This window comes from Elgaria multicarinata, chromosome 3 (genome assembly GCF_023053635.1).
Source record: "Elgaria multicarinata webbii isolate HBS135686 ecotype San Diego chromosome 3, rElgMul1.1.pri, whole genome shotgun sequence".
Classification (NCBI taxonomy): Eukaryota; Metazoa; Chordata; class Lepidosauria; order Squamata; family Anguidae; genus Elgaria; species Elgaria multicarinata.
This window is the reverse complement of record NC_086173.1, coordinates 157,173,759-157,197,338: the sequence shown is the minus strand read 5'-3', so window position 1 is coordinate 157,197,338 and position 23,580 is coordinate 157,173,759. Positions and strand designations below refer to the sequence as shown.

At 42.8% G+C, this 23,580-nt stretch overlaps 1 protein-coding gene across 1 annotated transcript; it reads right to left on the bottom strand.

Annotated features, from left to right (window-relative positions):
- Nucleotides 1-2,311: 2,311 nt before the first annotated feature.
- Nucleotides 2,312-22,940, bottom strand: LOC134395615 (zinc finger protein 287-like). The gene is made up of 10 exons (XM_063121773.1): nt 22,638-22,940; nt 22,334-22,460; nt 20,884-20,970; nt 17,476-18,458; nt 8,239-8,331; nt 5,734-6,276; nt 5,435-5,561; nt 4,740-4,810; nt 4,297-4,423; nt 2,312-3,550 (listed from the first exon to the last, which is right to left on the bottom strand). The coding sequence occupies exons 1-10, from the start codon at nt 22,938-22,940 to the stop codon at nt 2,511-2,513; spliced, it is 3,501 nt and encodes a 1,166-aa protein (XP_062977843.1). The 3' UTR covers nt 2,312-2,510.
- Nucleotides 22,941-23,580: the final 640 nt, after the last annotated feature.

The following is a 23,580-nucleotide window of genomic DNA, read 5'->3' as shown; positions in this document are numbered from 1 at the left end:
CAAACTAGCTAAAAGTGGGCTAGATGGAACAACTATTAGGTGGATTCACAGTTGGCTACAGAATCGTACTCAAAGAGTACTTATCAATGGTACCTCCTCAAACTGTGGGGAAGCAACGAGTGGGGTACCGCAGGGCTCAGTCCTGGGCCCAGTGCTCTTCAACATTTATATTAATGATTTGGATGAGGAGGTGAAGGGAACGCTTATCAAATTTGCAGATGACATGAAATTGGGTGGGATAGCTAATACCCTGGAAGACAGAAACAAACTTCAAAGTGATCTTGATAGGCTGGAAAGCTGGGCTGAAAATAACAGAATGAAATTTAATAGTGATAAATGCCAAGTTCTACATCTAGGACATAGAAACCAAATGCACAGTTACAAGATGGGGGATACTTGGCTCAGAAATACTACAAGCGAGAAGGATCTTGGAATTATTGTAGAGCAAAAGATGAATATGAGCCAACAGTGTGATATGGCTGCCAAAAACTCCAATTGCTATTTTGGGATGTATTAGTAGAATTATAGCTTCCAAATCACATGATTTACTCGTTTCTTTCTATTCGGCACTGGTTAGGCCTCATCTTGAGTATTGCATCCAGTTCTGGGCACTACATTTCAAGAAGGACGCAGACAAGCTGGAGCGTGTTCAGAAAAGGGCAACCAGGATGATCAGGGGTCTGGAAACAAAGCACTATGAGGAGAAACTGAAAGAACTGGGCATGTTTAGCCTAGAGAAGAGAAGGCTGAGGATAAAGATGATAGCCCTCTTCAAATACTTGAAAGGTTGTCACACAGAGGAGATGTGACAAAAGATTTATTTTAGCACTGCAGGTACCAATGAAATCCTTTGTGCAAAGGGTCCTCCCTCTTATCCAGATGAAAGAGAGAGAGAGGCCATGAATGGATGCTGACTTCGATTGAGGGGAGACATGAAAGCACTCTTCAAATACTTAAAAGTTTGTCACACAGAGGAGGCCCAGGGTCTCTTCTCGATCCTCCCAGAGTGCAGGACAGGGAATAACGGGCTCAAATTACAGGGAGCCACATTCTGACTGGACATCAGGAAAAACGTCCTGACTGTTAGAGCAGTGCAATAATGGAACCAATAACCTAGGGAGGTCGTGGGCTCTCCCACCCTAGAGGCCTTCCAGAGGCAGCTGGACAACCCTCTGTCAGGTATGCTTTAAGGTGGATTCCTGCATTCAGCAGGGGGTTGGATTGGATGGCCTTATAGGCCCCTTACAACTCTAGTATTCTATGGTTATATGAAGGAAAGTATTAGTATGCTGGAAGGGGGCTCTTAACTCTTCCACTTCTTGCATTTATTTTAACTGGTGACGTTTATTTAACCTTTTGACAAATCTGTCTTTGCCCAGGGATTCTATGAGATGGAACTCCGGTGTCCAGCTGGTCCTACACCAGGAAGTAACCACTCCCGCTCAAATTTATGCCAGGTAAAGAGCCATCAGGAATGCATAGGAACAACACAAGAAGAGCTGTGCTGGATCAGACACAAGTCCACCTAGTACCGCATTCTGCTGAAACTGTGGCCACCCAGCCGCTCACAGGAAACCCACAAGCACGACAGAAATGCAACACAACACCCCCAATTGCGTTCCCCAGCATCTGGTGTACATAGGCACACTGCTTCTGATACTGGAGATAGCACACAGCTATCAGGGCTAATACAGGTTTACTGACATCTGGTATCAAACACACAGAGTTTTAATTCAGATCAACTCTCTGAGACCAAGTTTTCTGTCTTTAAATTATTTCAAGTAGATCCCAAAAACAGAATCATACAATGCTGGTACAAGCAGAAACTAGGACCCATCTCTAGGAACAAGGCCTAAGGAGAGCAAACCATCATAGTGAAGAGGGCACCATACCAGTCTTCCCAAACCAAGCAAAGAAATCAAGTTCTCCCAGGAATGTCAACACATTACTAAATCTAATCTAAAAAGATCTATCTCCTGGTCTGAAAACCAGATTTCTAGCTGCAAAAACATGTCTGTGAAACAACAACCATGACCATCATCATATGCAATTGATATGTCAATGACAAATGAATCAATTGTCTCAGAATAGATAGATTTGTATTTTAGCCTAGGAGATCCAATGTGTTCTGTTTCAAGCATACTTCCCTGCGGTGATAAGGTTCCCAGTTTATGGCTGTTATTTCTCATAGCATACTACCATTGTGACCTACTTGATTAACATTGTCTTTGTTTTTTATTATTTTCTTAAAAAACATAAGCCCTTAAAGTAAAACACTGTTCAGAATATAACTACATATAGGTACAAAGTTGTTGATGAATTCAAATAATGGGCACTTTTGCACGTCACGTTAATCCATGCCCATTGTGTGAGTTTTCTGATGAAAAGTAAGATCACTCCTCCAAATGAAAGTCTTTCCACACTTGAAGCATTTATAGTTTCCAACCAGTGCGGGTTCTGTGTAGTTGAGAAAACGATTGAACCTGAAGCTCTTTCCACACTCCAAACAATTACGTTTTCTCCCCTGTGTGGGTTCTTCGATGTTGATTGAGACTGTTCTTCCGAGTGAAGCTCTTTCCACACTCCAAACAATTATATGGTTTCTCCCCTGTGTGAGTTCTTTGATGTTGATTGAGACTGCTCTTGTGACTGAAGCTCTTAGCACACTCCAAACAATGATATGGTTTCTCCCCTGTGTGAGTTCTTTGATGGTTCTTGAGATATTGACTGCTTCTGAAGCTCTTTCCACACTCTAAGCATTTATAGTGTTTCTCACCTGTGTGAGTTCTTTGATGTTGATTGAGACTGTGCTTCTGACTGAATCTCTTTCCACACTCCAAACAATGATATGGTTTCTCCCCTGTGTGAGTTCTTTGATGTCGATTGAGATTGTTCTTGTGACTAAAGCACTTTTCACACTCCAAACAATGATATGGTTTCTCCCTTGTGTGAGTTCTTTGATGACTCTTGAGATACACACTGCTCCTGAAGTTCTTTCCACACTCCAAACAATGATATGGTTTCTCAGCTGAGTGAGTTCTTTGATGACAAATAAGAATTTGCTTGCTCCTCAAGCTCTTTCCACACTCCAAACAATGATATGGTTTCTCACCTGTGTGAGTTCTTTGATGACAAAGGAGAGCTTGCTTAGTGCTCAAACTCTCTCCACACACCAAACAATGATATGGTTTCTCCTGTGTGAGAGACCTTTGATAATGAGTGAGATTTGTCTTCTGACTGAAACTCTTCCCACATTTGAGGCCTTTATATGTTTTCTTCAATGTGTGAATTCTGCAATTAGCTTTCACATTTGATTCAGAACTGAAAGTTTTCTTATGAATATAGAACCTATTATTTTCCTGTCTTTTATGTATTATGTCTTGCATTGCGATAGATTTGTAGGTATTGCCCTCAGAAGCAGAGGAATCATCCATCACACTGTGATTTACTTCCGTGTTCGTACTCTGCTGTTTGTTGTTTATACATCTGTCTCTTTTCGGTGGCATCTCACAGGGTTGCCTCTTATTTGCCACTTCCCACCTGTCACGTTCTGCAATGAAGATATGAAATTGGTGGAAGACTGAGTTAGCCATAAAACATCAAATAATTTAGCCTCTGGAATTAGTGATTTTGATAAAGGGAAAACATTTAGATGGGGCATTGTTCTTTCCATGCAAATTACCAGCTCAAGTCCTCGACCAGGAATATCAGAGCCTTTCAGGAAAGATGCAATGTGGAATAGCTGTAGGCTGAGCACCTTTATTCAGCACCTCTCCCAAATGGCCCACTGTTACATTTGTGATGGCTCTGCTGAGCAATGTAATGTAAACCACCCAAAGAGCTTTGGCTATGGGGCAGTACAGAATAATAATAAATAATAACAATTATTAATAATAATATTTCTCCGAACGACACAGTTTTCAATCTGGAATACTTCTCGTCACCACCTGCAAATCTTCCCGCCTCTCCTTTGTGGCTTTGTAATATCAAACCCGGGTCCACACTACAGACTGACCTCTTAATGGGTCTAGCGAAAATGTTCTGGCATGTTTGAGGCTTGTGTCTTTGAGCCACCTTAAACTAGTGTTAATAATTTGATGATTTAAATAAGACACAATGTATCTTTCTTTCTTTTTGAAAACCGCCTTCTCAGGGCATTCTCCTGAGAGGCAGCTTCAAAATACTAAATAAATGACTAACATAGGGTATATACCCGAAAATGGTAATATTATCATCCTCATTATGATTGCATTTGAAACCCAACAGTGCAATGACCAGGGATACAGGGAGCCTTACCCAGAGAGGCCACGATCCCACGGTTCTCCTCCATGATCCGCCTGTGCAGGGCTCTCTGGTCAGGATCTAGCAGTGCCCACTCCTCCTCCATGAAGCACACGGCAACCTCCTCAAAAATCACCAGAGCCTGGGAGAAAAAAGAACACGTTTCCATCTTAAGGATAACTGAAGAGTGAGGAGGCTGGGCGTTAAACTGCAGGACTGAAACTTGCATGCTATGAAAACCAGTTGATATGGGAAGAACAGCAAGGAATGGCTACGGCCCTCTTGTCTCCTTCGTGTGCTTCCCATCGGGCATCTGGGCTAGGTGGGCCTTGGGTTGGATCCAGCAAAAAGAGGGGGAGGAAGGGAGAGAGAGAAATACTCTGGCCCTAGGAAGTGAGCAGGGGACAGAGACACCCAGACTATTCCCTTCCTGTCTCCCCAGTGGTCTTTCTGCCTACCTGATCCGGTTCCACTTTATCACAAAGACAAAGATACGACTCAGTACGTATTGCCAGCATCATTGCTGTCTCTGCATGAGACAAACATAACAACATAAGCAGAGCTCTGCTAGATCAGACCAAGGGTCCATCTAGTCCAGCACTTTGTTCCCACACTTTGTTCAACCAGGGACCCACAAGCAGGACATTGACTGCAACAGCACCCTCCCGCCCATGATCCCCAACAACTAGTGTATATAGGCTTACTGCCTCTGATACTGGAGTCACTTAGGCATCAGGACTAGTAGCCATTGATAGCCTTCTACTCCAGGAATTTATCCAACCCCTTTTAAAGCCATCCAGATTGTTAACCATCAATACATCTTGTGGTAGTGAGTTACATAATTTAGCTCTGCGCTGTGCGAAAGCCAGTAGCTACAAGATGCTGTATCTTAAATTTGCGTTTTGAGAATACAGATGGGTAAAAATGCACATGCCTCCATTTGTTATCTTAGCTACAAATCAAACTGTTGGTGTCCATGTATAAAGTCTTCAAGAGTTGAAAAATAAACAATAGTTTTGAACAGTGGAAAAGACTGGAAACAAGCGTCTTCCCCCTGAAACGCTCCGGTGGAGAACATAGAAGAGGCCTCCATTCCCCAGAGAGAGAGACCAGGTGGAACACAGCCTCCCCCCCCCCAAACATGAATTCTTACCCTGCAAGGCGGCACACCCATTGTGCTCCGGCTGGCTCCCCCTCCACGTGATGATTTCTAAGGTGTCCGACGGAGCCCCTTCTGCTGCAGGGAAACCATGTCTCACTTCTGCAAACAGACTCTGTATCTGACGCAGCAAGGAGGATTCGAGAGAGGAAGGAATAAAAAAGGAATGAGATGGGCAAAACAATTGTGGAATGGGACATCTCTCCACAGGGGATTTCCAGAGGAGGTTGGGCAATGAGTGTTTTGGGAAATCCTTCCTCCCATTCCTGATCCCTGGGATGCAATGCTCTCACCTGCTGCTGCTCTTTCTGCCTATGGTCCTCTGCCTTGCTCAGGAGGAAGCCTTCTGCCAGGGCCACCGCCTGGGAACTGGTCTCCGCTTCACATTCCCTCACCCAGCTCGCCATCTCTGCTGGCAGGATGGTCAGGAACTGCTCCAGGATCACCAGGTCCAGGATTTGGTTTTTCGTATGTTGCTCTGGCTTGAGCCACTGACGACAAAGACTGTGGATTTGGTTGCAAACCTCTCGGGGTCCCTTAGCCTCCCTGTAGCGGAACTGCCGGAAACGCTGGAGCTGCACATCTGAGCTGGCCATGTCCTCACCCTGGATCATCTCCATCATCCTTTCCCAGAATTCCTCACTGCTCTCGGTCTTAATGGCATCAGGGTCTATTTTTGGTTCAGGGCCAACTGAGCCCTGCTCTGCCATCTTTGATCCGTGTTCCAAGGACGCCTCCAAGGGGAACCCAGAAGCGCTTACCTCTTCTTTATCCAGGCAAAGAATGTCATATGAGGCAGTGCTACTACAGCTCTGGAAACGCAAGACACTGTTCTGCTAAAAACATAATATATTGTCAGGACAAAATAAAATATGCAGGACTCCAGCTAGTAAGCTGGTCTTGTCCTAGAACAAAAGCCAGGTGAATGCCAAGGCTCAAAGAGAAACTAGAGACTTGGGGAGAATCCTTCACCTGAGAACCTGACCAAAATCTTTCCCTGGCTTGAGAGTCAGAACATTTCTCTCTCTCTCACACACACACAGGTCCACCTCTAGCCATTCATCCCGCTAAAAGTTCATTCCTACTCTTGGCCTCTCTCTTACTCCTTTTTCATCTAAGCACCCAGCCACATGCCTTCTACTGCTGCCATGAGTCTCTCTGTCATTTATCTACCTTAAATTGTTAGTCCCTTAAAGAAATCTTTGTTGATTAGACGCCCGATTTTTAAAGATCAATGTATTAACAGAATTCATGAATATATAGAAACTAGAAATTCTGATACATATATTTCTCCCTACTTTAGAAAGACTTTGTTTTACATTTCTGGCGCCAGGTGAATTTTTTTTAATTTCCCCAGTATTTTAACATATTTTCAACCTAGTTAACTTTGCTGCTTTAAATCTGTATTTTAAATCTCTGCATTGCTGCTCAATTTTATTCTGGTAGTAGTTTCATATTGTGGTTTAATATTGCAGTTTAAGTTCTCTACTTTAAATTGTACTTTTTGGTTTTAATTTTTGTGAACCGCCCAGAGAGCTTTGGCTATTGGGCGATATAGAAATGAAATAAATCAATAAACGAAACATTAAATAATGGAAAAGAGCCATCACATTTCTCCTGGGCCTAAAGGGAGAGCTCTGGGCCCGTCACCGACGGCAAAGACCAAAGTACCTGTGAATCAGTCAGCCAGCTTCCTCAGACCGAGGGGGGGGGGGTAGGAGAAGAAACTAATTTAATTTGTTTTAAAGTTAAAACAGGCCTAGAACTGGCTTACCTTGCAGGGTTGTCGTGAGGGTGAGAGAGGAAAATAAATGAATGAATTTAATTTGTTTAAAGGTTAACTCACAGGCCTAGCAACAGCCTTCTACCTTAAGATAATTACCTCGCAGACATATAGCTTAGGGGGCCCAAGCAGAAACTTGACATTTGTCACGCTGATAGGTCTGGCTGTACACTGTACCAGAAATATCTAAAAACTTTAAAATTTGGATTTTAAGTTTTTTTAAAAAGAATTTATTAAAAAAAACGAGGCTTATGGTTACAACTCCCAGCATGCCTTGGAGTCTTCTCTTGCCACCAAGCTATATGTCATGGTCATGGCCAGTAAAAATTGCTATTATTCCTTCAGGGCATTCTATAAATATTTTTTTTTCAGCAGGAAATATTGAAAATTGCTTTATGTTATAAACACTATTCACGGATCCGAACAATGGCAGGCGTTTCAGCTAGTCATTTAAATAACTAAAAATTTGCTCCCCAAATCAGCTGCTTCATAGGAGGGTCGTTCTTGCTGGGGCTCCTTGTCTCCTTCAGACCAGCTCTGTCAGCCCGGCTGATGCAGCAGAGAACGAGGGGGGCTGACTCAGGCCCAGGCAGAATTGCACCCATTGCACCCACATGTGAAGAGGAGGGGGAGCACTGCCCGATTGGGCGGGGGGCAAATATTTTAGTCAGTGCAGAACAGTTTAATACCTGGACTTGATTAATGGACTCAACCTTCAGATCCCCCTTCCCCAGATGAAAGGGGCCAGCTGGTCTGCTGAAAGGAAGAAGTGAAGGAGCTGCCAGGCACTGTGTGTGGGGCGGGGGGATCCCCACTGGATCAGCCACACCGATTTCCTCCGAAGGGGGTGAAAAGGGGGAGAGGGTCCAGCATCCCTCTAAAACATGAGATCAACCCCGCCTCTGACATGCTGGACGGGGAAGGCTCTTCCCCCCCCCCGCTCCTCCCTCTCTTGCCCCCCTTCCCCGGCAGCCCAGGGACCCTTTCCTTCCCCCCAAGGCGAGCGGGGTCTCACCTGGTCCCCCGAAGGAGGCACCGACGCAGCACCTGGAAAGAGCTCCAAGTCCTCTTTCCTCGGGGGGAAGGAAGGAGGCGGGACAGGAAGGGCCTTGGGGGGAGAAGGTCTGCATTTCCTGTGGAGGACACGACCCCTCCCTTCTTCCCCAAATCCCCCTTGGAACCTCCTTCATCGCTTTAACCCCCGCGAAGCAGGAGCCTTTCCGGCATCTCCCCAAGCGAGCCCGTGGAAACAAAGAACTGGGCATGTTTAGCCTGGAGAAGAGAAGATTGAGGGGAGACATGATAGTGTTGGGAGTCCTGAATTAGGACTGGTTTTTTGTGATTTCCATATCTTTGTACAAGCCTGCAAAACCTGGAAGAAACTGAAGACTCAGCATCAGTCAATCAGCTTAAAGGTCAAGTTTGCAGGTGGACTTTATTGAATTATTGGGATGATGCAAAAGTCTAATTGTCTTATCATTGCCAATTAGTGGTTTCATCATTTGTTCAGGGAAGTGTATATAAAGAGAGTTTTGGAGCTTTGTAACCAGATTAAAATATTCCCTCTCTGCTGCTGTGAGCCCTGCTGTAATCTGTATGACCAAGTGTGTGAGTATGTTGGTGTAAATTTGTATTGCCATAAACTGTGTTATTTTCTATCAGTAAAATACTTTATTTTTGTACCAAATTAAATAGACTCTGTCTTGAAGTTAATTTGGTCTTTGCTGATTTTCATAGTTAAGACCCGCTGCAACTCTGCTAGTTCACTGGTATAGTGAACAAAAGGGTTTATAAATTATATAACCCTCAAGAGGTTATGGCCCAGTAACAGTCTGGACATAATTCTAGTTCTTAACAGAGAAACAGTAGGACCTGATAAGACAGAGAAGCCGTGCGTTGACTAATTGCCCTGGAGCGTTGCTTTTTCTAAAGAACGTTGGGATTTAGACAAAGGAAGAGGCTTTTTTGTAAAGCTTTTTGTCTTGCAAAGTCACACGCTGTCTGATAGAAGGCTATTTTTGAATTTGAAAAGGGATTCTGAGGTTGTTAAGCCGGTCAGTTCCCAAAAAGGAAATTCAAATAACAAAAGGGTTGAAAAAACAACCAATTAGCAGTTATGGCACTTCAAATAGGAATGAATACACAAATGGAACAACTCACAGACACAAATTATATTACTTGGTCATTTAAGATTGAAATGAGTTTAAGGAACCAAGGGCTGTGGGAAGTAGTTACAGACCCACCCGGTGAAGATTTAAGTGCAGCTGATTTGAGAGAGTGGAATCGAAATGCAGAGAAAGCAAAAACCTATATAATCCTCTGTATAAGGAATGATCAGCTATTCTATGTTAATAGAGAGGATGCTGTTCATGTGATCTGGACAAAATTGCGTGAAGTATATATAAGAGATACAGCAGGTTCTCGAATAAATTTAACACGCAGAATGTATAGGACGATGCTAAAAGAATCTGGAGATATTGGCAAACATTTGCAGGAGCTGAGAGAAATATTCCAAAGTTTAGCATCGGCTGGCTTGACTCTTTCAGAAGAAATGAAGTCTTATATTATTTTGTCTAGCTTACCAACGTCTTGGGACGTGTTGGTGACTACCCTAGAGGGAGTGACCGTCCGTAATTTAACCCTGAATTATGTGTGTGGAAAATTATTAGAAGAACAACAGAAAAGACATTCCAAGAGAGAAGCCGTGAGCTCAAACGGCAAGGCAGACTCATTTCAACAATGGTCTGGTTCTGAAGGGGTTAAGACCGGGACTGTGAAAAAGGAGGAGACTGAATCTGCTTATTCAGTTTCTAAAAAGCACAAGCCACAAAAAACAATTGTTTGCTGGAAATGTAGCAAAATTGGACATAAGAAGATTGACTGTAGAGTGAGATTACAACCTGAGAAAGTTTCTGAGCATCGCTGGAAAAATGCTTCTTGTTCAAAGAAGTCAGCACAGCTCGTTACAGCCGGAGTGAGCAAGAAGTCGAAGGAGGAAGGAAACGGAAGCTCAGATATCTGGCTGATAGACTCAGCTTGTAATTCCGTTATTTCTACTAGAATGGAAAGCTTCCTGGACTTCAGAGTCACGTCTAAAAGATTTATTTTCCTTGCTGACGGCTCAAAGCAGGAAGTGAAGGGAGAAGGAATTTGCCATATTCCTGTCCTTAACGAAAGCTTTGCTAATGCTATTTTTGTTCCCAACTTAAATCATTCTCTTTTAGGTGTGTCAAACCTAATGGAGAAAAAGTTCTCTGTCTCCTTTGAGGAGGGGAAATGTTTTATTTCCAGGCATGGAGAACTGAAGGGGACTGCCAGTTTAAAAAACGGTTTGTTTTTCCTGGACAAGAGCCAAGGTGGAGAGGAAGATATTTCTTCAAGTTCTATGACTTACAAAAACATTTCTCCCCATGACAATTGCCTACATTTATTCCATAGGAGATTTGGACATCCTTGTTTTAGATCTCTGGGCAAAACTCTCAAGATTGCTGAAGATGTGAGAGTAAAAAATTGCCAGAATTACCTTGACTGTTCCGTTTGTAAGTTGGCAAAATCACGTGTAGCCAATATTCCACGTGTAAGAGACTGGAGACATAAGGACATTCTTGGTCTAGTACATTTAGATCTGACTGGTCCTTTCCCAGAGAGTTATGGGAAAGCTAAATATGCCCTGGTCATTTTAGATGACAAAACACGTTATTCATGGGTATATTTGTTAAAGCAAAAGTCTCAGTGTCTAGCCAAAGTAAAGGAATGGGTTAAAAAGGTGGAGAGATCTTTGCAAAGGCAAATACAGAACTTCTGTTCGGATCGGGGGGGGGCGAGTTTAGAAGTCTAGAGTTTGCTGATTTTTGCAGAAAGCATGGGATTTCTCATAAGTTTACAGATCCCATGGCGTCTTGGCAAGCTGGGAATGTGGAGCGGCGGATTGGCGTGCTGAAAACGAAAATGGAATGCTTAATGAAGGATGCCAAAGCAGATCCCAAGCTTTGGGGTGAAGCTTTTATGGCTGCAAACTATCTGTGCAACAGAACGTGGTCTTCAGCCATTAACAATATTCCTTTTTTCTTAATTTTTGGCAAAAATCCTAGTTTAAAACACATCAGAATCTGGGGATCCTATGCAATTGTGAATATTCCTTTAGCTCAAAGGAGACAGCTAGGACCCAGGGGAGTCAAAATGATGTTTGTTGGTTATGAAAATGGTAGTTGGAGGTTTTTGCACAAAGGAGGAAGAATTGTTGTCTCAAAATCTGCTTCCTTTGCTGAGCAGAATTGGGAATCGGTACATGATAATCCGTCAGTTTTACTAGATTTAGATTCTTCTAGCAGGCAAACGCCTGTAGCAACTCAGACCGAGCCAGAAGACAGAGAGCAACAAGAGCAGGAGGAGGAGGAGGAGGTGCAGATCCCCCGTAGGTCTCAAAGACAAAACAAAGGCGTGCCTCCCCATAGGCTTGGAATACACGCTTGTAACGTGAGCTGTGAACCTAATTCTTATGCGGAAGTAAAGCAATTAAGTTCTTTTGAACGAAAACAATGGGAGTGTGCCATGGAAAGCGAATTACAGAGTCTTCAAGAGAACAAGGTTTTTGAAGAAGTTGTTTTGCCTCCGGGACAGAAATCTTTAACTTGCCGCTGGGTTTTCAAACGCAAGCCGCTTGAAAACGGGGACACTAAATTCAAGGCTAGGCTGGTTGCTAGGGGATATAATCAGGTTAGGGACGTCGATTATGACGTCACTTTCTCACCCACTGTAAAATCAGAGACTTTACGCTTGTTTTTAACCCTTGCAGCCAAAGAAAAGTTGAAAATAAGTCAGTACGACTTTACCACAGCATATCTAAACGCACCAATCCAGGAAAAATTGTACTTGAGGAAACCAGAAGGGTTTGATAACAACAACAAAGTTTGGTTGTTAAAGAAGGCGATTTATGGGTTGAAACAGAGTGCGAGGTGCTGGAATTCAACTTTAAACAACACTCTGGTAAACGACATGGGTTTTTCTAGGAGCATTGCAGACCCTTGTCTTTACACGAAGGGGAGTGGTAAGGATTATAAAGCCTTAATTTTGTTTGTTGATGACATTTTGATATCTTGTTATAGTGACGCAGAGGTCCAAAAAGTAGCACAGCAGTTGGCTAGTAAGTATAACTTGAAATCCCTAGGGCCAGTGAAAAATTACCTGGGGGTAGAAGTTAAACAAACGGAGGACGGAAGCTTTCTGCTAAGTCAAAAGCAGAAAATTGAGGTGTTACTTGAACAGTGTGGGATGCAAGACTGCAAACCGGTGAAAAGCCCCATGGAACTGAACATACAAAGTACTTTACAAGGTGAATGTTTTAGCAACCCAGATTTGTATCGGTCTGTGGTTGGAATGTTGTTGTACTTAGTTAACTGGTCTAGGCCAGATTTGTCAGCTTCTGTCGCCATTTTGAGCAGGTTTGTTGCAAAGCCCACAATACCAGCCTGGAATGCCCTGAAAAGAGTTTTAAGGTACCTAAAAGGCACCTTGGAGCACGGATTAAGTTTATCTGCAGAGCCAGATGAAGATTTATTGTGCTATGTGGATTCAGATTGGGCAGGCTGTACGGAAGATAGAAAATCCACGTCTGGATATATTCTATTATTTGGAAAAGCCCCAATATCCTGGAAGTCAAGGAAGCAAGCTTCAGTGGCCATATCTTCATGTGAGGCTGAGTATGGGGCACTGTCTGATGTTTGTGGTGAGATTACATGGCTATTGCAATTATTAAAGGACCTCAAAATCCATGTTGCAAAGCCTGTAACTGTGTTCTGTGATTCCCAAGCAGCAATTGCATTGGCGAATTCAGAAATCCTAAAGATAAAGTCTAAACACATAGCTATCAAGTTTCATAATGTCAAAGAACACATAGCTAGTGGAACATTGAAGTTAGCCTACTGTGAGTCCCAGAATAATTTGGCAGACGTCTTTACAAAACCGTTAGGAGCCATCAAACATTGGGAGATTTGTGAAACGTTAGGTTTCAGGGAGGGCTAAAAATGTGATTAACTGTACAAATGTTGTAACGTGGTGAAATAGTGGAAAACCCAAAAAAGAAGGGGTGTTGGGAGTCCTGAATTAGGACTGGTTTTTTGTGATTTCCATATCTTTGTACAAGCCTGCAAAACCTGGAAGAAACTGAAGACTCAGCATCAGTCAATCAGCTTAAAGGTCAAGTTTGCAGGTGGACTTTATTGAATTATTGGGATGATGCAAAAGTCTAATTGTCTTATCATTGCCAATTAGTGGTTTCATCATTTGTTCAGGGAAGTGTATATAAAGAGAGTTTTGGAGCTTTGTAACCAGATTAAAATATTCCCTCTCTGCTGCTGTGAGCCCTGCTGTAATCTGTATGACCAAGTGTGTGAGTATGTTGGTGTAAATTTGTATTGCCATAAACTGTGTTATTTTCTATCAGTAAAATACTTTATTTTTGTACCAAATTAAATAGACTCTGTCTTGAAGTTAATTTGGTCTTTGCTGACTTTCATAGTTAAGACCCGCTGCAACTCTGCTAGTTCACTGGTATAGTGAACAAAAGGGTTTATAAATTATATAACCCTCAAGAGATAGCACTCTTCAAATACTTAAAAGGTTGTCCCACAGAGGAGGGCCAGGATCTCTTCTCGATTCTCCCAGAGTGCAGGACACGGAATAACGGGCTCAAGTTAAAGGAAGCCAGATTCCAGCTGGACATCAGGAGAAACTTCCTGACTGTTAGAGCAGTACGACAATGGAACCAGTTACCTAGGGAGGTTGTGGGCTCTCCCACACCAGTGTCATTCAAGAGGCAGCTGGACAACCATCTGTCAGGGATGCTTTAGGGTGGATTCCTGCATTGAGCAGGGGGTTGGACTCGATGGCCTTGTAGGCCCCTTCCAACTCTGCTATTCTATGATTCTATGATTCTATGATCTCTCATGGCCCCACCTGGGCTCCTGGCAAGGGTCTCTCCGCGACGCCCTGGACGTTTCCTCTTCTTGCTGTAGGAAACTTTAGGGTGACCCTACGGAAAGGAGGACAAGGGCTCCCGCAGCTTTAACAGTGGCATAGAAAGGGGAATTTCAGCAGGTTTGTCATTTATAGGCACGCAGCGCCTGGTGAAATCCCCTCTTCATCCCAACAGTTTATACTGCAGTAGCCCTGCCCTACTTTGTATCTGGTCACTCTCGCTATACTAGTGACCTGATAAAAGTTATATTTTTCTATACAGGAGCTCTTCCCTCCTTTTCATAGGGTCACCCTATGTGAAAGTGTTTTATCTTTTGTTTTTGCTTGTAAAACATTGTTCTCTCTTTTAGCGGCTGTTCTTGCCTGCAAACAGAGAACAATGTTTTACAAGGAGGCTCAAAGGCTGACAGGAGGTGCAACCAGGCAGCCCAGGACACCGAAACCGTAAGCGGGTGGCGGAAGAAGCTGCAGTGCCGCTTTCTATGTACCTGCTCACAGGCCCATGCAGTTCTTACTTCCCGGGAAATGTCCATAGCAGCCTTCTCCATATTTTTATGTTGCTATTATTGGGATTTGTATTTTTACCTTTTAAAATGTTTTATGGTTTTAGTCCGAACGACCTGAGAAGACTGTCTGCCCTGAAACACAGCACATTAATGATCATATATAGGATTTGGTTAGGGTATGATTATTTGTGTGTGTGTGTGTGTGTGTGTGTGTGTGTGTGTGTATTATATATACATATATTATATACACTCATTATTATTATACTGTTGTTTTATACTTTGAATGGTTTTAATTTTTGTGAATCGCCCAGAGAGCTCCAGCTATTGGGCGGTATAGAAATGTAATAAATAAATAAATATACACACACACTGAAATGATTTATGGAACACGCTTGGGATCGGTGTGTGTGTGGGGGGGGAATCCCAATCTAATCACAAAGTTAAAGGCTTCCAGTTTCCCCTCTACTTCCCTGAAACCAACTCACAATACCTGCTTAACTCTGTCTGATAAGGTGGTTATCATTAACAGGACTGTAACGTAAGGTAATGACACTCACTGTCAGCTCTAAAATGTGGCGTGGGGTGGGGGGAGGCGGAGTGAGAGAAGAGGACTTGTCTGGCCTCCGCCTCGGATTGGCCCCCCTGCTTGCCATCCTCCCCCCTCCCTGGCCTTTCCCCCCTGGGCGAAAGGAGGGAGATGCTGGCTCTGGTGCTGGTGAGAAGATTCTTTATTTTTTATTTTTCTCGTTAAAAAGTTTTTTTAAAAAAACTTCACAAATAGCCCAACGTTTCGGATGGTGACAATCCTTCTTCAGGGGTTGTATTTAACACAGATTATATATGTGTATTAGTATTTAATTACAAACTAATAAATATGCATAGCCAAATACAACAGGGACAATACCATTACATAAGAGTTGTTAGAGCATTGTGGTATTTATTTCTATAGGATATTGACATAAAGACCTGAAGGAAACCATCTAATGCATTGAAGTAATTTATATTGAGACAAGTCTAGCTTTCAAAAAGCTTTTTTTTAAAAAACAACACCTCAATCTTTTAAAAAATCTCCATTTTAATTTTTAAACGAGGCTTGTTGTAACTAGCAAATACCTTATATTTTTTGACATTTTGTTTATTCTAATTATCCCCATATTTTAAACTGAAGAACCTTAAACAACCCCCTTTGGAGAAATGGCAGGTTTCCTTTTTAGAAAATTGGACTTGCATTAAATTTCTTTTGTAACATGAACCAAAAGCAGGAGTCATTTTTGGCATGGTCTTCTATTCCATGAATAGTCCCATGCGCTTGCAAATGTCTAGTTGTTAAATCTTTGTAGGCACTTTATAGGACTTGTAGTCATATAATTAACTGACCTGTTTAGAAAAGTTGGCTGATAAGCGTCCACAGTGAAGTATTCTGCCACAAAACTAGGATTTCTTTCGAGGGAGTTGCCTCTCCAAGCTGCAATGTCGAAATGAAGTGCAGCTAATTGCCAGCAACTTTATAGCTGGTGTTGTCTTTCTGTATTTTCTTTTTTTGTAGTGATCCTGTTAGGACTTAACACGTACGATAACGAGGCTCAAACCATAGATTTTGGTTGTGGACATTTGTATCTCATCGTTCCTAGCATCCTTGTCTCCAGTCTTTATTTATTAGCAATAAATCTTGTTAGTGTTGGACCCTACAGTGATGACACTCAAGGCAACGTTCACAACAATTCTGTCCTCCCCATTGGGCCCAATCTGCCTGGAAGAAGGGTGCAATGATGGGAGTTGTAGTCCAACACCTTTGGAAGGCACCAGGTTGGGGAAGGGCTGCTCTAAACAAAAAAAGAGAAGTAGGTGGCCCTAAGTTGTTGGTCATCAGTTTTCCACAACCCCACAGTCACCTCTGCATATCCTATTCTCCATCCTGTCCTCATGGTTTATCTGCTTTGGCAGAATGAGAATTTCACTGGTACTTTCTGCCTCCTTAGGGAGGATGTGGCGTTAAGGCTGGCGAGCCTTAACTCCCAATTTCCCCGCTTTTTGGTCCTTGGTTGAAAACTGTAGAGCCTTAACGTTGTTTTGTAAACCTTAGGTTTTTGTTTAATGAATACATGTTAAATGTGTTCATCTGCTTATGTACATTCAGATTATGTTTCTTAAAACAATAAGAATATAAACACATTATTAAATCTAATCTAAAAAGATGTATCTCCTGGTCTGAAAACCAGATTTCTAGCTGCAAAAAACATGTCTGTGAAAAAACATCCATGACCATCATCATAAGCAATTGATATGTCAATGACAAATGAATCAACTGTTTCAGAATAGTTAGATTTGTATTTTAGCCTGGGAGATGCAACATGTACCATTTCAAGGATACTCCCCTGGGGTGATAAGGTTCCCAGTTTTTGGCTGTTATTTCTCATGGCATAATACCATTGTGAACTGCTTCATTGACTCTGTCTTTGTTTTTGTTCCTTTTATTTCCTTAAAAAACATGTATTTTTTAAACTAATAAGCACTTAAAATAAAATGCTGTTCAGAATGTAACTACATATAGGTACAGAGAAAGTTGTTGATGAATTAAAACAATGGGCAGGTTCACATGTCACTTTGTGTGAGTTCTCTGATGAAAAGTGAGATCACTCCTTTGACTGAAAGTCTTTCCACACTTGAAGCATTTATACAGTTTCTCACCTGTGTGAGTCCTTATATGATAAGTGAGAAGATGATTGAACCTGAAACTCTTTCCGCACTCCAAACAATTAAGTTTTCTCCCCTGTGTGTGTTCTTTGATGTTGATAGAGATTCTGCTTCTGACTAAAGGTCTTTCCACACTCCAAACAATGATATGGTTTCTCCCCTGTGTGAGTTCTTTGATGACTGTTGACATTTTGTCTGCTCCTGAAGCTTTTTCCACACTCCAAACAATGATATGGTTTCTCCTTTGTGTGAGTTATTTGATGTTGATCGAGATTGTTCTTATGACTGAAGCTCTTTCCACATTCCAAACAATGATATGGTTTCTCCCCTGTGTGAGTTCTTTGATGATTCCTAAGATGTTGACTGCTCCTGAAGCTCTTTCCACACTCCAAACAATGATATGGTTTCTCCCCTGTGTGAGTTCTTTGATGGTAAGTAAGACTGTTCGTCTGAGTGAAGCTCTTTCCACACACCAAACAATGATATGGTTTCTCCCCTGTGTGAGTTCTTTGATGACTTTTGATATTTTTACTGCTCCTGAAGCTCTTTCCACACTCTAAGCATTTATATTGTTTCTCACCTGTGTGGGTTCTTTGATGTTGATTGAGACTGTGCTTCCAACTGAAGATTTTTCCGCAGTCCAAACAATGATATGGTTTCTCCCTGGTGTGTGTTCTTTGATGATAAATGAGAGTTTTCTTGCTGCTCAAGCTCTTTCCACACTCCAAACAATGATATCGTTTCTCAGCTGTGTGAGTTCTTTGATGATAAATAAGTCTTTGCTTGCTGCTCAAGCTCTTTCCACACTCCAAACAATGATATGGCTTCTCACCTGTGTGAGTTCTTTGATGATAAATAAGTCTTTGCTTGCAGCTCAAGCTCTTTCCACACTCCAAGCAATTATATGGTTTCTCCCCTGTGTGAGTTCTTTGATGGGAAGTAAGGCTGTTCATCTGAGTGAAGCTCTTTCCACACACCAAACAATGATATGGTTTCTCCCCTGTGTGAGTTCTTTGATGCCTCTTGATATTTTTACTGCTCCTGAAGTTCTTTCCACACTCTAAGCATTTATATTGTTTCTCACCTGTGTGAGTTCTTTGATGTTGATTGAGACTGTGCTTCCAACTGAAGATTTTTCCACACGCCAAACAATGATATGGTGTGTGAGACCTTTGATGATGAGTAAGATTTGTCTTCTGATTGAAACTCTTCCAACATTTGGGGCTTTTAAATGTTTTCTTCCATGTGTGAATTCTGCAATTAGCCTGAACATTTGATTCAGAAATGAACTTTTTCTTACGAATACAGAACCTATTAATTTCTAGTCTTTTATGTGTTATTCCTTGCATTGTGATATGTTTGTAGGCATTGCCCTCAGAAGCAGAGGAATCATCCATCAAACTGTGCTTTACTTCTGTGTTCGTACTCTGCTGTTTGCTGTTTATACATCTGTCTCTTTTTGGTGGCATCTCACAGGGTTGCCTCTTGTTCGCCACTTCCCACCTGTCACGTTCTGCAATGAAGATATGAAATTGGTGGAAGACTGAGTTAGCCATAGATCATCAAATAACTGAGCACTCGGAATTAATGATTTTGATAAAGGGAGAAACGGAAAACGTTTAGATGGGGTGTTGTTCAGGTGCTCGACCAGGAATACTGAGCCTTTCAGGAAAGATGCAATGTGGAATAGCTGTAGGCTCAGCACCTCTTTCATTCAGCACCAAACCCAAATGGCCCACCGTTATATTTGAGATGGCTCTGCCAAGCAATTAATCTAATGTAAACCACCCACAGAGCTTTGGCTATGGGGTGGTATATAATAATAATAATAATAATAATAATAATAATAATAATAATAATAATAAATTAATTCATCAATAACTGGCCTTATCAAATAACCTACACCATAGTAAACATACACCCCTGAAACACTCTTGGAAAATGCAGATAATAAAATATACTGGGACAGAACAATTCATACTGACAAAACAATACCTTGCAACCAACCAGACATAACAGTCATAGACAAAAAAGAAATACACACATACCTCATCGACATAGCAATACCGAATGACAAAAAGGTTGTTGCAAAAGAAGAGGAAAAGAGAGAAAAATATACACCACTGACCATGGAAGTCAAAGAACTGTGGCAACAGGGAAAGGTCACAATTATTCCATTAGTCACATCAGTCACCGGCATCACATCCAAAAACTATACAGAAAACCTTCAGAAACTGGGCCTATCAAAATACATCCACACCAACATCCAGAAAGCAGTCATACTTAAAACATGCTGAATTGTCAGGAAATTCCTGAATCTGTAAAAGACAGCATGACTTGGCAATGCCCGTAATGTCCATCTAGAAAAAACGCCATTAGCAAGAAAGAGATAACACTAATAACAATAACAATAATATAATTTCTTCAATAGCCATGGTTTTCAGCCTGGAATATTTCTTGACATCACCTGGGAATCTTCCTCTCACTCTTTTGTGGCTTTGTAATATCAGAACTGGGTCTACACTACAGAACCCTCCTTGGTCTCCTGGGTTGCCCACTGATGGCAGGATTCCACCTGCTTTACAGAGTGTGGCAAACCCTGCAGTTCGGTTGTGCTCAGACTGTGAGAATCAGTTATCTTTCCCATCCCTCCACCCCAGCTAACGGGATGTAATCTGGGCATCCGGATGTCTATGTGTCAGGAGACTTTCTGCCTTCTGAGAGAAAGAGAGAAACAGCAGAGTTTGGGTTCTGTTAACTAACTTCATGTTGGATGCTGAGTGCTGTTTTGATTAGGTTGTGGTTTTTAAATATTTTGTATTGATGCCTCACGAGTATTAGCTCCTGTTTGGATGGTTGTTTAAGGGAATGGCAAGATTATGACTGCTTTAGTACATAACAATTGTCAAGTGGTGGAAGACTGATAGAGGGGATCTGGAGGTGGTGAAGTATGCAGTTGAAACCCACAAGGCCTTGCAGGGGAGGCCTCCATCTGTGGGCCGATCTGCACCAAGCAGGATATAACACTTTTAAAACAGTATGAAAACTGTATATGTAATGTGTCCTGGACCTGAACAGTTGTCATAACCCTTATAAACTCTTATAAGCAGTAGTGTACATCCTGCCTGTGGCTTGAGAGCGTGACTGTTGTGGGGCTGCCTTTCCCTAAACAGTGTTTTGCTAATGTAACATTTGAGACTGAGCTGTCTTAATGTACCTTGTGAAAATGTTCTGGCATGATTGAGGCCTGTGTCTTTTAGCTTCCTTAAACTAGTGCTAATAATTTGATGATTCAAATAAGATTCAATGTATCTTTCTTGCTTTTGAAAACAGCCTTCTGAAGGCAGTCTCCTGAGAGGCAGTTTCAAAAAACTAAATAAATGACTAATGTAGGATATGTGCCCGAAAATGGTGATATTATCTTCCCCATCATGACTGCATTTGAAACCCAACAGTACAATGACCAGGAAAACAGGGAGCCTTACCCAGAGAGGCCATGATGCCATGATTCTCTTCCATGATCTGCCTGTGCAGGGCTCTCTGGTCAGGATCCAGCAGGGCCCACTCCTCCTCTGTGAAGCACACAGCAACCTCCTCAAAAGTCACCAGAGCCTGGGTGAAAAAATAAAATGTTTACTACTCAAGGATAACTGAAGAGTGAGGAGGCTGGGCGTTAAACTGCAGGACTGAAACTTGCTTGCTATGAAAACCAGTTGCTGGGGGAAGAACTGCAAGGAATGGCTATGGCCCTCTTGTCTCCTTCATGTGCTTCCCATCGGGCATCTGGTGGGACACTGTAGAACAGGATGCTGGACTAAGTGGGCCTTGGGGTGGATGCAGCAAGGTTCTCCTTAGGATCTTAGTTTTGCTAGAAGCAAACAAAGGGAGAAAGGGATCCTGGCCCTAGGAGGTCAGCAGGGGATGGAGACACTCAGGCTCCCTGCATGTCTCCCGAGTGGTCTTTCTGCCTACCTGATCTGGTTCGACTCTATCACGAAGAAGAGATGACTCAGTACATATTGCCAGCATCTTTGCTGTCCCTGCATGAGACAAACATAAGAACATAAGCAGAGCCCTGCTGGATCAGATCAAGGGTCCTTCTAATCCAGCACTCTGTTCCTACAGTGGCCAACCAACTTTGGACCAGTCCCCACAAGCAAGACATGGTGCAACAGCGCGCGCACACACACACACACACACACACACACACACACACACACACACGTTCCCCAGCAACTAGTATATACAGGCTTCCTCCCTCTGATACTGGAGGTATCCAGTATCCCACCCATGTTCCCCAGAAATTGGTGCACACTGGAGATAGCACACAGCCATCATGGCAAGTAGCCATTGATAGTCATACCCTCCAGGAATTTATCCAACCCTCTTTTAAAGCCATCCAAATTGGTGGACATCTTGTGGTAATGAGTTCCATAGTTTAACTCTGCGCTGTGTGAAGAAGTCCTTCCTGATTGATGGGAAGCCGATGGGAAAGCCAATAGCACATGTTTGTCTCACAGATTGGAGATTACAATCCCAAAATCATGGGAAGCAAGTCACCGTAGAACGCAAAAGGCCTTAGTTCCCAGTCAAATAGATAGATTTGAACTGGAAGTGGAAGTGATGCAAGTCTGAGTACACCTGGGCACTACAAGATGCTGAATCTTCAATTTTCATTTTGAGAATGCAGATGGCTAAAAATGCACATGCCTGGATTTGAACTCTTAGCTACAAAAGAAATTGTTGATGTCCACATATAAAGTTTTCAAGTGTTGAAAAATAAGTAATCGTTTTGAACAGTGGAAAAGGCTGGAAACAAGCGTCTTCCCCCTGAAACGCTCCGGTGGAGAACATAAAAGAGCCCAAGGTTCTCTTCCATTCCCCAGAGAGCGAGACCAGGTGGAACACAGCCACCCCCCCAAAGTGAATCCTTACCCTGTAAGGCAGCACACCCATCACGCTCTGGTTGGATCCCCCTTAGCGGGACAATCTCTAAGGTGTCCGATGGAGCCCCTTCTGCTGCAGGGAAACCAGGCCCCACTTCTGCAAACAGACTCCGTACCTGAAGCAGCAAGAAGGATTTGAGAGGGGAAGGAATTAGAAAGGAATCAGACTGCCAAAACAGTTGCGGAATGGGACATCTCTCCTCAGGGGATTTCCAGAGGAGGTTGGGCAATGACTAGAGAGTTTTGGGATACCCTCCCTTGCATTATTTCCCCTTTAGATGCAATGCTCTCACCTGCTGCTGCTCTTGCTGCTTCTGGTCCTCCGCCTGGCTCAGCAGGAAGCCTTCTGCCAGGGCCACTGCCTGGGAACTGGTGTCCGCCCCGCATTCCCTCACCCAGTTCGCCATCTCCACTGGCAGGATGGTCAGGAACTGCTCCAGGATCACCAGATCCAGGATTTGGTTTTTCGTGTGTCGCTCCGGCTTCAGCCACCAATGGGAAAGTTTGTGGAGTTGGTTGCAAACCTCTCGGGGTCCCTCAGCCTCCTTGTAGCAGAGCTGCCTGAAGCGCTGGAGCTGCACGTCTGAGCTGGCCATATCCTCACCCTGGATCATTTCAATTGTTTTTCCCCAGAATTCCCCACTGCTCTTGGTCTTTTTTTCAGGGTCTATTTTTGTTTTGGGCCCAGCTGAGCCCTGCTCTACCATCTTTGATCCGTGTTCCAAGGACACCTCCAAGGGGAACCCAGAAGCTCTTCCCTCTTCTGTATCTAGGCAAAGAATGGCATATGAGGCAGTGCTACGAAGGCTCTGCAAAGACAAGGCTTTGTTCTGCTAAAAAAAAAGTAGGCCGGTCTTGTCCTAGAACAAAAGCCAGGCGAATGCCAAGGCTCCAAGAGAAACTAGAGACTTGGGGAGAATTCTTCACCTGAGAATCATTGACTAAAACCCTTCACTGGTTTAAAAGTAAGAAGAGATTCTCATCCCACCCCCACACATAGGTCCATCTCTAGCCATTCATCCCGCTTAAAGTTCATTTCCACTCTTGGCCTCTCTTTTACTTCTTTTCCATCCACACACCTTCTGCTGCTGCCATATTCTACTTCAGTCTCTCTGTCATTCATCTACCATAAAATTGGTTGTCAGTCCTTTAAAGAAATCTTTGTGGATTAGTCACCTGATTTTTAAAGATCAATGTATTAATCAAAACAATTCATGAATGGATAGAAGCTAGAAA